This window comes from Marmota flaviventris, chromosome 2, assembly GCF_047511675.1.
Source record: "Marmota flaviventris isolate mMarFla1 chromosome 2, mMarFla1.hap1, whole genome shotgun sequence".
NCBI lineage: Eukaryota > Metazoa > Chordata > Mammalia > Rodentia > Sciuridae > Marmota > Marmota flaviventris.
The window spans coordinates 31836477-31851582 of record NC_092499.1 but is presented as its reverse complement, the minus strand read 5'-3'; the positions used below and the strand labels follow the sequence as shown (position 1 = coordinate 31851582).

Sequence of the window (15106 nt, the reverse complement as noted above, 5' to 3'; positions counted from 1 at the left end):
CATAGAGTATGTGGTGTTTTGTGTTGAGTTTCTCATGTTCCATAATGATCTTTGAGGCCATAAAATTGTTGCATATATTTGTTCTTATTACTGAAATTAACTCATGGCATGAGCAATCCTGTCTCTTGTTTGTGCACCCACCTGTTGATAGGCATTTGTGGTGTTTCCAATTTTGGGATGTTTTAAACAAAACATCTAAACTTTTTGGAAGACAGTCTTTATTCCCTTTAGCTAGTTGTTCCTGTCTTTTCCAACACTTGCTATTATTGGCCTTTATAATTTTAGCCCTAATGTATGTATGATGGTATCATTGTGGTTAAAATTACATTTCTCTTCTGGATTAGGATGAGGGAATTTTTTTTATATATATATTTTGGTCGTACATATATCCTTTATGAGATATGTCCAAATATTTTACTTATCTTAAAAATTAGGTTGTTGATCTTCTTACTGTTGAGGTATAATAGTGTTATTTTGATATTGTAGATTTAGCTTCTTTGTCAGATTGCAAATATTTTCTCCTATTATGCCTTTTTGTTTGATTGGTCTTAATGTCACCAATATCATTGTTACAGATTATTTTTCCAAGATAAGAAGTAATTGTCCCTTTGAAATAAAGTATGAGTAGGTGATAAAAATCATACCAGAGTTTGAAGTTGTACATTTACTTTTGTAAAGCTCATTTGATTTGGGAATTAGGGAGTGGGAGTAGAGTCTTTAACAGTGCATTAAGGCATGACCTGTTAAGTCAGAACTAGAGGGTGGGGTAGCCATTCAGTAAATCATATCAGTGTGTTTTTGTCTTTTACTGTTACCATGTAGTAGAGATAAAGCTAAGTCAACCTCTTCTCATATCTCCCCTTTTCCTTACTGTCATGTTTTAAAAACCTAGCTCAGTATTGTACATTCCAGGAAAAATTACTGATCCTAAACATTGAAGCTTCAAACTAGAAGATGATTTCCATTGGCCACAGGAATTAAAGAGATTTTAGAGCCCAAAATATTTGATCTGGTAGGATAAGGATTGGCTGGCTGTAGCCTGTAGACGAAGGGCAGCTTGATGTCTTTTTATTTTTATAAATAAAATAAATGTGTTTATGTTATGTGTTGTCTATGGCTGCTTTATTTTACAGTGGCAGACTTGAATTGTTGCTTAGTAAAGACAATCTGACCTAAAAAGTCTAAAACAAGTCCATTAGCTCATAAGTAGCAATACAATGAGTCATTTTTGTCTGGGTGAAAACTTATGATGTTACCTCGGAGACTCAGTCACCATTCATGGTAATAAGGAGTGCTGTCTAAGAAATTAGAACTGTTTTTAAAGATTTTCTCTCTTTAAAATCTAATATATTCATTGACATAGCACTGTGAACACAATACCCATCACTGTCAGAAGTGTAAGCATTGTTAGGTTAGTCATATAGCTGTATGAGGTTTTCTAGTAGTCTTCTAAAAACCATTTTATAAATTTTATTGCCCATGTATCTCCTTTTGTTCTTGTAGTCCCTTCCTACCCTAAAAGTAATATTAGGAAAGTGAGAAGTCAGATGGTGTATCAGGATTAGACTTTGAGAACACAGAATGAACAGAAGGGGTTAGAGGTCAAAGAACAAAAAATTATTGAAGAAATTGAAGAGGCTATCTTTGTTATTGGTACTTGGGTGATTAGGACAAGCCTAGAGATGATTTGTCCTTCTGGAAGCCACTTCCTTCCAATGTACATAGTTATCTTTAGAAACGAGAAAGTGACATCAAGAATGAAAGTAGGAGTTTCTTAGGTGAGTACTGTTCTTTAAATTCTTGATGTGCTCCTCTTTGTGTCAGGTGATTAGGATTTCTATTGATAACACAAGTTATAGAATTCCATTATGTTAACATGTCCTTTATCGGTATTTACCAGTGTTTATTTAGAATTTGTCTTCTGTGCCATTCCTGGTTTCAGGCAAATGATCCAAGTGTCTTTGGTCTTTAAATCAGTATCTGATTTTACTGATCTTCCTGATGCTCAACTGTTTATTTATTGGCCTGCGGTTACTTTGAAATTCTCCTAGTTTTAAAAAAAATTATTTTGTATAATTAAAATTTTTTGAGTTTTTTAGGCAGCGGCATTCATTTGTTTAATATTCAAAAATGAAAATACTCCTTTTTTTTCTTTAGAGATGCTATCTTATGGCCAATATAGTTTTTTGTAAGTCTGAAATTCCAGTTTCCAGTCTTGTGTGTATGTGTTGTTGTTTTGTTTTGTTTTTTGTCAGAAATTGATTTTCTTTTAGTAAGTCATAAGAGAGCCCTGTCAGGTATAATTATGAACTGGAAGTTGAATCATGATGAGATGGCTTTAGTTTACAATCAGAATTAACAGGAAAAGGGCATATTTCATTGATGTTCTGCTTTCTGCCCAGTTTGTATTCATCAGAAATAAAAAATTTTTAAAAAATATGTTTTAGTTATAGACGGATGCAATATCTTTACTTTGTTTATTCATTTTTATGTGATGCTGAGGATCAAACCCAGTGCCTCACATGTGTGAGGCAAGCGCTCTGCCACTGAGCCACAACCCCAGCCCCCATCAGAAATAAAATTTAATTTGAAGTATTTTTCTTAATGCCAGACAGTATTAAAACAGCATTATAATAAGGGTACATTTTACTTTGAATCTAAAGTTTAAATATGATTGTAGATTTGACTTCAAATAAGATAGAAAACATATAAATTTAAGATAGTCAATTTTTATAAAATCGGTAGCAATATTTCTGTTTCAGTTATTTTTGAAGCTGCCTTTGATAGATTATCATATTTGTACACTAAAATATTAATATTCTAAGTTTTTCACTAAACCCTTGGGCTATTCAGGTTTTTTTGTTTTTGGTACTAGAGACCTAGGGTCACTTAACACTGAGCCACATTCTCAGCCCTTTTTATTTGTGACAGGGTTTGGCCCCTTTTAATTGCTTAGGGCCTTGCTTAGTTGCTGAGGCTGGCCTTGAACTTGTGATCCTCCTGCCTTAGCCTCCTGAGCTGTTGGGATTATAGGCATGCACCATCGCACTTGACAGCTTGGGGTATGATTTTTTTTTTCTAATTTGTTTATCTTCTAAATAAAATTGGTACTTCTGAAGTGCTGTCAGGTGCCATACCCAAAGATAAAGGAGGACATGGAATTGTTCTTTTGCAGTTAAGTTGGGATCATACCATGAAGCCTGGTTACAGTGTTGAGTATGTTCTGACAAGTGCCGTTAAAAATCTGAACATATTCCTAAAGTTGAGTCGGCAAACATAAGCTTCTTAAGGAAGAAAATAAGCAGAGTTGAAATCGTGTATCTCCATTAAAGTCATTGCCTCCCTTTTCTTAGACATGTTTTATGCTTCTGTTTAAATTTGTGAATTTTATAACTTTTATATAAGTTTAATACTAAGCCTCTATATATGAAAGATAACATGTAGTAAAATGACAATATTCTTTTACTGTTTAATTTGAAAATTATAACTACCAGTGGTTGATTTTAGTTATATATAAAAACTATTCTTAATAATACTTAGGAATACTTAGAACTAAGAACAGTACTTGTTACTAAAAATCCTATGGAAAGCTTAAATACTCAGGATATACTGCAATGGTTTAAGTAGTTTCTGTTGAATCCAGAATTAACTTATTTCTAAAATACACGTAAGTTTTATGTTACAACACATAAGTGAATGCATTCCACTCTTAACAAGATTCTAAATCTTGTTAATTGATTTAGTCAATTAACAGAGGTTTGTGATTCTTATGCATTTTTTTGCAATCTGATTTTGATCAAGGGTTTTTTCCTATTAAGTTTAAGTATGATAGCACAGCCAATCTTTGAGTATCTATGATGAATTAGAATATAGTAGTATATTGAAAAATTACAATTTAAAATTTCAATTCGGCTGACATTTTTACTTACACACACACACACACACACACACACACATGTATGTATGTATGTTGTAGGTGGACACAATACCTTTGTTTTTATGTGATGCTGAGGATTGAACCCAGTGCTTCACAAATGCCAGTCGAGCACTCTACCACTGAGCCACAGCCTCAGCCCTACTTAATTTTTATTTACTAATAATTTCTTCATCCCTCTCTATCACTCAGGGAAACTTTCAGTAATGCTTGAAAGAAGCAGGCAAATTGAAAGCTTGTAATATTTAATTTTTGTTGGATTATCTGGTTTCTGAATGACTCATGAATAGAAAACCAGGGAATAGACATCAGGTTGGGTAATCCATATGTTGAATAATCCTTCCTTGAAAAAATACAGCAATGAACTAAGTATTCCATAGAAAGCTTTTTTTTAAAAAAAATTTATCTCAGGAGTACATTTTTCTGACAAAGAAAATGCTACTATAAAAAGCACCATGTAAAATAAATTTTTACATATACTAACTCATGACCCATAGAAAGTACTGAGTCTTTTATTGAGTTATTTTTCTGAGTATAGTCCTTTTAAAGAATGAAGTAATGGTTAAAATGTTCTGTATATCCTTACTATGTTTAGGGTCCTTTTAGTGTAAGTCTTACTATTCTATTTTGCCCCAGTGTCCTAGATGTGGCATTGCTCTTAAAACATAAAATTTAGCAACAGATATACAACTTAGGGTAACTTTGAAATAATATTTGGATATTTGTTATCTCCTCAGAATTGAAAACTTAGGACTTGGGAAATTTAAAAAAAAATCCTTATTATATACTGTTTGCATTGTAGGCATGGAAAAAATCTGACTTTTAGCTCTGCCATCAAATTGAAATTGCCCTTTGAATCCTCATATTTATAACCTTAGTAATTCCAACTAGTGAAACAAAAAAACCTTATAAATACTAAAACAGCTTGGACTAGACCCAGGTGGTTGCAGAGTTAATATACTTCATTTCATTGCCTTCCTGGAAATTTATATTAATTTATTTAATCATTGATACAGCACCATAGGTCTTCAAGAATGCATTTCAGGCATTGTCCAGAATTTTGTCAAATTTATCATCAGAAACCATATTGTTCTATAAAGTTCATTTTAAGCCAGCTGGATCTTTGTTGTTGTTATTGATATTTATTTATTTATTGTAAGAGAGTAAGGCATACTATATTCAAGAGAGGACCATGTTGATGGGTGTAGGGACCACTGTAAGTGTCTTTCAGTGGGGAAGAGAGACTGGGCTTAGCTCCTGAGACCTGTTGTTTTTTAAAAATCTACATTTATTTATAATCAGTTTAATTTCTAAACCTTTTATCAGTTTGTAGTGATCTTTGGCTATAACAATTACTGTTCCTACATTCTTCATAGAAACCTTATGGTAGAATCTTCCAACTAAAAACATTCATTAAATAGTTAATGCTAACATTATTATACTCATTCAGTTCACTTTAACACATTTCATTTTTTCATTTAAAAAAAAAAAAGGCAACCAACAGATGGGTTATGGTGACTCAGGCCTGTAGTCAGATATTTGGGATGCTAAGGCCAGAAGATCACAAGGCTAAGGCCTGCTCCAACAACTTAGAGACACTGTCTCAAAGTAAAATTTTAAATAGAGGTGGGGATATAGATAAGAGGCAGAACACTCCTGGATTCAATCCCTAGTATCACACCAAAACCAAAAAGTTTTATTAAAAGATTGAAATATCTCAAAATTTAAGCAGCTTTATAGAGCCGTTTATCTCTTCTAGTGAGTGGTTAGGTGACTGTTAAACATTAAATTATTTCATATGGTTACTTGAATATATTTACAAGACTGTGCTGGTAGGATAAAAGAGAAAGCTGACTTACATCTCTGACTTTTAATATCTGGTTATATTTTGACATTTTTATAATATAGTCTAATATTTCTTTTCAGTTTATATCATACTAAATTACATGCAGATCAGTCTTTTTTAAATATTGGGAAAAGTTAATAGTACTTTTTAAAGGTAAAAAAATATGCAGTTTAGTCTATCATGAAGCAGAATTTTTGAGTATTCTAATGGCTTTTTAAAAATTCATTTATTTGCTAGGTAAGTTCTCTTCTACACTCTATGAGACTGGTGGCTGTGATATGTCACTTGTGAATTTTGAACCAGCAGCAAGAAGAGCATCTAATATCTGGTACGTGGGAAGACATATTAAGAATGTGTATGTATTTGCACATACTTGCCATGTTTAAAGATTTTAAGCCTTGAGATAAAAAGACTGGTTTAAAAAATTTTTTTGAATTGATAAAATGGTATACATATGATGTACATATGATGTTTTAAAATCTTGGTACATTATGAAATGGCCAAATCTAGCTGACATATGCATTATATCACATACCTATCTCTCTCTCTCTCTTTTTTTGTGGTGAGGACACTTCAGATCTTCTCCTAGTGATTGTTAAGTATACAAGTATATTTAATATTAACTATAATCATTATGTTAGATATAAAAGTTATTTTGAAAATATATTTGTATTACTTTAATAATTTGTCATAGTGCCTTGCTTTCCAAAGAATTAAGGTTGAAGGATTTTTGCTATGGAAGAAAGAAAGCATTATTTTAAAAATAAAAACTATTGGGCTGGGGTTGTGGCTCAGTGGTAGAGCATTTGCCTCTCATGTGTGAGGCACTGGGTTTAATTCTCAGCCCTGCCTATAAATAATTGAATAAAATAAAGGTCCATCAACAACTAAAAAAATATTTTAAAACCCTATTATATATTTAAAAATTAAAGCAAAATTTGCTGTAATTTATGTAAGACATCATTTTCCCACAGTTTCAAATTTAAGCATACAAATCATGTTCTCTATATGTTTCATGATGAAAAAAAGCTTATTAGAAAAATATTTACATTCCTAATTTTATACTCTTCAGTTGTCTTTTTTATGTAATTTTAGAATTTTATTTCCAAGTAAGAGTTTGGTCAAAAGCTTTTTAAAGTAACTAATTTTTATTATGTATGTATGTATTTATTACTAGCTTTCGGGAGGAACTTCTTAAAATTTGTGTTATATGTTACACTTAGTTTCTTAGGAGGAAATTTGTAAAGTAATGAAGTAGTTAAAAGACAAGCAGATAAATTAGGAATCTGGATCGTATTACAATCAATTATAGTTTTAGAGTATATTAATATTCCATTTTCTAAAATTTTATTGTTTATCTGACTCAGATTTCTGCTTTGAAATCCATTATTGACTAATTAGTTCACTTTTCTTGCTAGAGTCATTAATTCCTATTTAGGACTTCCATTTAATGATGGGACACATTTATACATTATTCAGCTTTGGGCAATTTACTTATTTTTTGAGTTTTGAGGGGCCACTTAAAGCAGTTGGATCTTCTGATTGTTCAATTCAGCATGTTGATTTAGTCCAGTTACAGAATTCATCCTGTCAAAATTGAACTGTTACATTCTATGCTATTTTATACTATAGCCTAAATTTACTTTGTTTTTAATGATTCCAGGAAATTTGTTAATTGCTTTCTTTGGATTATCTCATTTAAACACATTCACAAGAACCTTGTGATATGGGTGCCATTATCTTGTTACTGATGAGGAAACTTGAGGAATAGAGAGCTTAGCTAACTTGTTGGAGATTTCCCTCTCTGAAGAAGATATTTGAACTTAGACACTCTGCCCCAAACTCTTGTGCTCTTACTCACAACTCTAGGAAAATGCCATTTTGTATTTTGAAGTTTACATGGAAAAGAGAAGATAATGTAAATATCATCTAATTGTTTGGGAGTTTATTTTGTTTTTTACTATTTGACAAACTATTTATTCCCTAAAGTCTCTTTCATTTTATTTTAGTGACACGGATTCTCATGTATCCAGTTCTACCTCAGTTCGCTTTTATCCACATGATGTGGTAGGTTTTTTTTTTTTTTAATTTTATAACATCAGATATTTTATCCAAAAAATAGACTTAAATAGATACTATAAAAGTCAGAAATATTGATGAAGTCACAAATGTCAATTTTTTTTGAAAACTATGTCCAAAATCATCTTTACTGCCCCACAGAGAATCTCTTCAAATAAGTCCTTAGATAAAAAACAAACAGTACATCATAAAATTTAAAAGCATCCACATTTGTGAATCAGCAATTATCCATTTACTAATCAACATCATAGTATGATTGTGCCATCTGGCAACCTCACTTTAAATATGATTTGGTGTAGTTGTTTAACTGTTAGTTTAACTCTTAGGCACCCTGATAACAACTATGTGTGTGGAATGGTTAATAATGACCATTTTATATAAACTGTATTATGCCACATGAGATATAATGAGGAATTTTTTAAAGTAACACAGCTTTTGCCATCAAGATATATATGTGTGTGTATATATATATAAAGTTGGAAAAGACAATATGGATGAAGTACTTACAAATGCAACACATAAATAAACATACAGATGAATTTAGTGCCAAAGGGATTAATTTTTAATGTCTTCTTGAAGATAAACTGTGATCAAGGTTTTTAAGACTGTAGATGTAAATTAATATAGAACAGTGGTTTTCAACTAGTGACTATTTGGCAGTTTCTAGAAATATTTTTGCTTGTCACAGCTGGGTGAACACTCTTGGTGTCTAGTGGATAGGGGAGAGAGAGCCTGTGAAACATGTTGTGGTGGATGGCCCACTACACAGATAATCTTGACCCAAAATGTTTATAGTGCCAAGGTTGAAAAGCCCTGGCATAGATGATAAGTAAAATTTGGGGAAGTATCTTTGAATGTTTAGAGATAGAAATGACTGTTACATATGGAAAACAAGTTTTCTTCAGTATATGTGTTTGAAAAGCAAAGACTGTTTCTACTTTGTGTATTCCTGGAAACTCTACAAGAAAGCAATAATGAGAAGATGATCATATTATTGTTTTTCACTTTTAAATGTTTGGGGAACTTGAGATAGCAAAATGCTGCCTAGTGCTGTGCCAGAGACAGTAAAATTTAGTGCTTTCAGAGGAAGGGAAAAACTGGTAAACTGGTTGGTGAACAGATGAGCTAAAGCTAAAAGAAATGTAGTGTACCAATTTCCTGCATAGTCTTCTTTGAAAGTAGTAATAGTCATAATAAGAAGTCTGTAGGAAGATATGAGAGTTGAAGGGCTCAGATTTGCCTCTATCAATGAAGTTCATAGCTGAGAACGGCATAAATGTGACAGGGAGCAAAGAAGCCACTTATGATTCACCGCAAGTGCTTTTGATGGATTCATTGGTTAGACTTCATAAAATCTAGAGATTTCTACAACTTTTTAAAATAAAACCTTTCCAAAAGGTTGTTGATGATAAGGTTTTTTTTTTGTTTTAGTTCACTTTCTATTGCTGCCTTGTGTGGTTTTCTAATGATCGTAAAGTTTTCACAGGGAGTGGACTAGAGTAGAAAATTAAGGAGCTGAGATAATCTACAACCTGAGTGAGTAACTTTCTAGTCATTATCAGATTAGATACTTTAAGCCTTTCAACACTGACTTTCTTTTAGCTTTCTCTCCCGCAGATTCGGTTGAATAGGCTGTTGACCATTGATACAGATTTGTTGGAGCAACAGGACATTGATCTGAGTCCTGACTTGGCAGCCACTTATGGTCCAACAGAAGAAGCTGCCCAAAAGGTTAAACACTATTACCGCTTTTGGATCCTGCCCCAGCTGTGGATTGGCATTAACTTTGATAGACTCACACTTTTGGCGCTGTTTGATAGGTGAGAATATAGTGTGATATTAAAGAGATGAAAAATTTTTATTTCTAAATTAAAGTGTTCTTAATGACCTGTTGAGTTTTTTTTTTTTTTTAACCTGATTATCATGCTGGAAAACGTTTTCTATTTTTGTTCTTTTGAGGTAAAACGTAAGGTAATAGAACTTTCAAACATTGAATCTCTTATGTCCATTGAAAACTTTCCTTTTAATTTTAATAGACTTCTGTAAAAATATATTTATTATTATCAGTAAGACTCATACAACTGATATTTAAACTGATAAGAACAGATACTACACTTGATCTTAGCCAAAAGGCCGAGAAGCGATACAACTGATATTTAAAAGACAGTTTGTGAAATGATGATTCTAAGGTTATAGGTAATATGATTCTATGTGTAAATGTTATAAGAGGAAGTTTATGTTTCTTACCACTACTGTCTTAGTGGTAAACACAATAGTCTGTTACAATTTGACATCTGCTTCTTCCAGTCAACATGAAGTAATAGGACTGGATTTACCCTCCCAGGTGAAACAAATGAAAACAGACAAAATACATGAAAAGTGGTCTTCAAGACATTAGAGATCAGACAGCAAAGGACATTGATCCTTTAGAGATAGGAAACAGATAATATGAACCTACAGTTTCCCCAGCTTAGTGCTTTAAGAGAGCTCCTAGGCTGTGACACAGGGAGTGGGAATCGAAAAGCATCAAGCAGTTTCCTGAGTTGAAGAGTTGGAGCTTAGGTCCAGGACCTGAAGGCAGTTGGAGTCTATAGGATAGCATATCAGAGAAGAGAGAGCTGTTCAGAGAGATAAACGTCAGTTCTGTAGTGGGTGCTTTTGACTGTTCAGCAGAGTATTGATAAGTTGGAGAACCATTAGTTCAGGGAAAGCACTACTTTTGACTCACCTAACAAGTCATAAAAGCAAGACCTAAAGGGGGTCATGCTGTTTCTGAGTAGCAGAACAAATTAAGAAGATTAAAGTTAAGTTTTCACGTCTGACACCCAAAGATGACCTGGTTTGCAAAGAAGTAAGAAAAACATGACTTAAAATAAGGAGAATAATAAACCATTTGAGACCAGCCTGTTACTAGCACAGATATAAAGAATTAGCAGCAAGGACATTAAAATGTTGTAACTGTATTCTTTTTGTTAAAAACATTTGAGACATGGAAGATATAAAAAATAAGTCAAAAATTGTATTTACAGAGTAAAGTATTACAGTGAGATTTAAAAAATACACTAGATATGATTAATGGTAGGTTACAAATTGTAGAAGAAAAGATTAGTGAACTTGAAGCCATAGCAAATAGAAATTATCCTGAATGAAATATCCAAAAAGAATTCTCCCTATTCTAATCCCCCAATGAAAGAGCATACAAATAAAAATAGGAATAAGCTGTGGGAGAATTTCAAGAGGACACAAGGAGACAGAAAAGGTTTTGAGGAAATAATAGGTGTAAAATTTACCAATTTTGATGAAAACTGTAAATACAAATTTAAGAAGCTCAGTAGAACTCAGGTCATAAGAAGCATGAAGAAAACTATGTGAAGGCACATAATTGCTCAAAACCAATGATAAGATATTAAAAACTCTAAGAAAGAATATTCTTTGTATGAAGGAATGAGGATAAGGAAGACATCAGTTTTATTTTGGGGAGTAATGCAAGTGAGAAGACAGTGGAACAACATATTTAAAGCACTGAAATCAGGAAAAGAAGTCAACCTAGAAATTTATACCCAGCCAGAATATCTCTTAAAAACCAAGGAAAAATAAAGACATTTCCAAAGTAGGAAGAATTGGGAGAATTTTTCATGAGTAGACCCACCCTACAAAAAACATTGAAAGGTACCTTGCAGGCAAGGGGAAAAGGATAGCATATGGAAATACAGGCTCATTCAGAGGAACTAAGATCACTGGACATGGTAAGTAACTACTTGGGAAAATAAGATTTTCTTTCTTAATGAGTTAAATCTCTTTAAGAGATAATTGTTTAAAAAGATAAATAACAATGAATTGTATGGTTATTATTATTCATGACAGTAATAGCATAAATGCTGGAAGGAAAAAATGGAAGTATACTACTTTAAGTTTCTTATGCAGTGTGTAAAGTGGTATATCATCACTTGAAGGTAGAATTTCATAAAGTATATATTAAAACTCTAAAGCAACTACTAAAATAATGAAAAGTTGTAATTAACATGTGAGAAAAATTTAAAATGTATTAATAAGACTAGTAAAAAACAAAAAGGGATCAAAGAACATATGGGTTAATTAAAAAATGATAAGGTGAAAGTCAAAAAGTAAAAAATTGTCAGATTGGATTAAAAAAGCAAGACTCAACTGTGATGCCTACAAGGAATATACTTTAAATATGAAAAGAAAAAAATAGGTTAAAAGTAAAAAAGAAAAAGATGCAGCATGCCAAAACTAACAAAAGAATGCTGAAGTGGCTGTAGTAATGTCAGAGTAGATTTTAGAGCAAAGAACATTGCCAAGGATAAAAAATGTGATTTCATGATGATAAGGGGACAATTAACCTGGAGGAATTAGCAATCTTGAATGTTTCTACACCTAAAATAGATTCTCAAAATACATAAGAGCTGGCACGATAGCTGAGTGACAAGTGTATGCTTAACATACAAAGCATCATGTTCAGTCCCTAGCCCCCCAAACAAACTGTAAGCAAAGTTCATAGAGCAGAAGCTGATAGAAATAGACAAACATGCAATTTTAGCTGATTTCAGCTCTTCTCTTTGAATAATTGGTAGAATAATATGTAAGAATCATTTAGTCAGCTTTCTGTTGCTGAGAGAAAATAGCTGAATTAATCAGCTTATAAAGAGGAAAGATTTTGTTTTGGGTCTCGGTTTTAGAGGTTTCAGTTTATGATCACTTAACCCTTCATTTTTTAAGCCTGTGTCAAGGTTGAGCTTACAGTGAAGGAATCTGCTCACCTCATAGCAGCCAGAAAGCAGAAAGAGAAATAGGAAGGAGCTTTTGTCACAATATTCCCTTAAAGGAATATTCCTTCTACTAGGCTCCACCTCCCAAAAGCACCATAGGCTGAGGACCAAGCGTTCAACATAGCATCCTGAGAACATTCAGAATCCAGCCTATAGCAGTGAGGATATGGTAGACTTGAACAATATTATCAACCACCCTGAGTTGATTGACATTTATGCAACACCCCACCCATAATGAGAATCCATATTCTTTAAGTGCTCATGGAACATTACCAAAATAGACCATTTTCTGGGCCAAAATGCAAAGATCAATAAATGTTAAAAGAATTCAAATCATATAGTATGCTCTTTGACTACAATGAATTTACATTATAAATAAAGGACTTTGGAAAATTATCCTATACTTGGAAACTAGTACTTTTGAATAATCCATGGACTAGAGAAGAAATCAAATGGGAAATCAGGAAGTATTTTGTACTGCATGAAAATAAAAATAATGTATCTCAATTTTGGTGATACCTTTAATGCCACACTTGAGAAAATTATAGTATTAAATACCAACATTGGAAAAGGAAGGTCTCAAATCAGTGACTTTGCTTTCTACTTGTATTGTAGGAAACTAAAAGAACAAAAGCACAATAGGACCAAGTAAAGAGAGAGAAAAAATAGTAAGAGATGAAATAGTTCATAGAGGAAACAGAAAAACAATAGAACAAATGAAGCCAGCCTGACAAGAAAAAAAATGATACAAATTACCAATATTAGGAATGTGAAATATAACTACAGATCTGCAAGTATTAAAAGAATGATAAGAGAATATTATGAATAGCTGTGTGTAAATAAATTTGACAGTGGACACATGTATAATGGACAGATTTCTTTAAAGATATAAATTATTAAAGTTCAAAAATACATAATCTTAATGGTCTACTGTGTACTTAAATAAATGGAAATTGTAGTTAAAAACCTTCCTACAAAGAAACTTCCAGTCCAGGTGGTATCAAAGTAATATCCAAATCTATGAAGTGAAGAAAGGATAGTTTTTTCAACAAATGATGCTAGAACAATTGGATTGTCATATGCCCCCCCCCCCAAAAAAAAACAAATAAAAGTAAAAAAAAATTGTATGCTAACCTTGTACCATATTATAAAAATTAATTTAAAATTGATCATAGACCTACGTGTTAAGCCTAAAACAATAAGAATTCTAGAACAAAACAAAGCAGGGGAAAATTTGGTTTAGATTTCTTACCAGTGACAACAAAAACAAGATCAGTAAAACAACAACAACAACAAAAAACTAAATGATAAATTGAATTCATCAATGTGGAAAAATATTTTAAATCCAAAGAAAAGCACATGTCCAATTTACAAGGAAGAGAGTATGCAGGGTGAGACAAGGATTGAAAAGGTCGTTGGATTGGGCAAATCTGGAGTTGCTTACTTGCCATCTCAGATCAAGTGAAAATGTCAAAAAATGATTGATTTGAAAATATTGTTGAACATTTTTAGCTTGGTAGAACTATTAAGTGAAGTAGTAGAGAGGTGTTTGTGAATTTTTTTATCCCAACTTATTTTAAACATAGCATTGAGTTAATAAAAAATTAATTAAAATTGCTCATGATTATGAAAGTAATTCTTCACCCCAAAGACAATTTTGTAGATAGAAATGGGCAAACCATAATCACTCCTCAGAGAGTGAACCATTATTAGTAAGATCATTTTTGGTATTTTACCATTTTTAACCTATATTTGTGTTTTTTAATTACAGAACTTGTATCTTCCTATACATCTGGTTTTGTGTCCTACTTTCTTCATATAGCAAATGTGCTGAGCATATTTCCATGTCATTTAATGTTCTTTAAAGAATTGATTTAACATTTTGCAAATAAAATATCCCCAAGAAATAATGAGATAGATTTTTAGTTTTTTTTTTTTTTTTTTTTTTGGTGTAGCATCAAAATCACCTTCATTGCTATTTGTTATATCTTGGGCATCATATTGTTTCTTTTACAGTGTCAGTTTGCTAAAGTATAGAATTGTCTGAGCAACTTTGATAGAGGCAGAATTGATGGTCTTTGTCACTACCTTCATTCTCAAGATACGTAAGAGCCTGTATTTAAGTAATTCTAGTAAGTGAGTTTTTGGATTATTTCAGATGACTGAGAGATGGGGAAAATGAAACCACTTGATATCAAAATTTGGTTACAAACTTTTGTCATATAAAATCACAGATATTTAAAATTTAATTTTCTAGAAATTATTTTGAGATTTTGCCTTTTAAACTTAACTTATTTCTTAGTTAAATCTGCTTTATTTGTCTTTCAAATTGGTTAGGTATCTTGCAACAAATTTGATGGAAAAGCAGATTTTAATTTTTTTTTTTTTTTGCTGGTGCTGGTGATTGAACCCAATATTCAAATGCTCTACCTTTGAACTACGTCCCCAGCACCAGATGTT

The 15106-nt window shown here is 32.1% G+C and overlaps 1 protein-coding gene and 1 pseudogene across 6 annotated transcripts in view; one reads left to right on the top strand and one right to left on the bottom strand.

Moving 5' to 3' along the window:
* The window catches only part of Pcnx1 (pecanex 1), a 151135-nt gene that overhangs the window by 75582 nt on the left and 60447 nt on the right, over positions 1-15106 (top strand). For 4 of the 6 annotated variants that reach the window (XM_071607712.1, XM_071607710.1, XM_071607709.1 and 1 more), the window contains 3 exons: positions 6018-6108; positions 7790-7847; positions 9462-9679. In XM_071607712.1, coding sequence (XP_071463813.1) covers positions 6018-6108; positions 7790-7847; positions 9462-9679 — 367 coding nt within the window. The remainder of the gene's footprint in view (positions 1-6017; positions 6109-7789; positions 7848-9461; positions 9680-15106) is intronic. The other 2 variants (XM_027931593.2, XM_071607711.1) reach the window with 1 other exon arrangement.
* On the bottom strand, positions 9892-10004 carry LOC114089795 (U2 spliceosomal RNA; annotated as a pseudogene).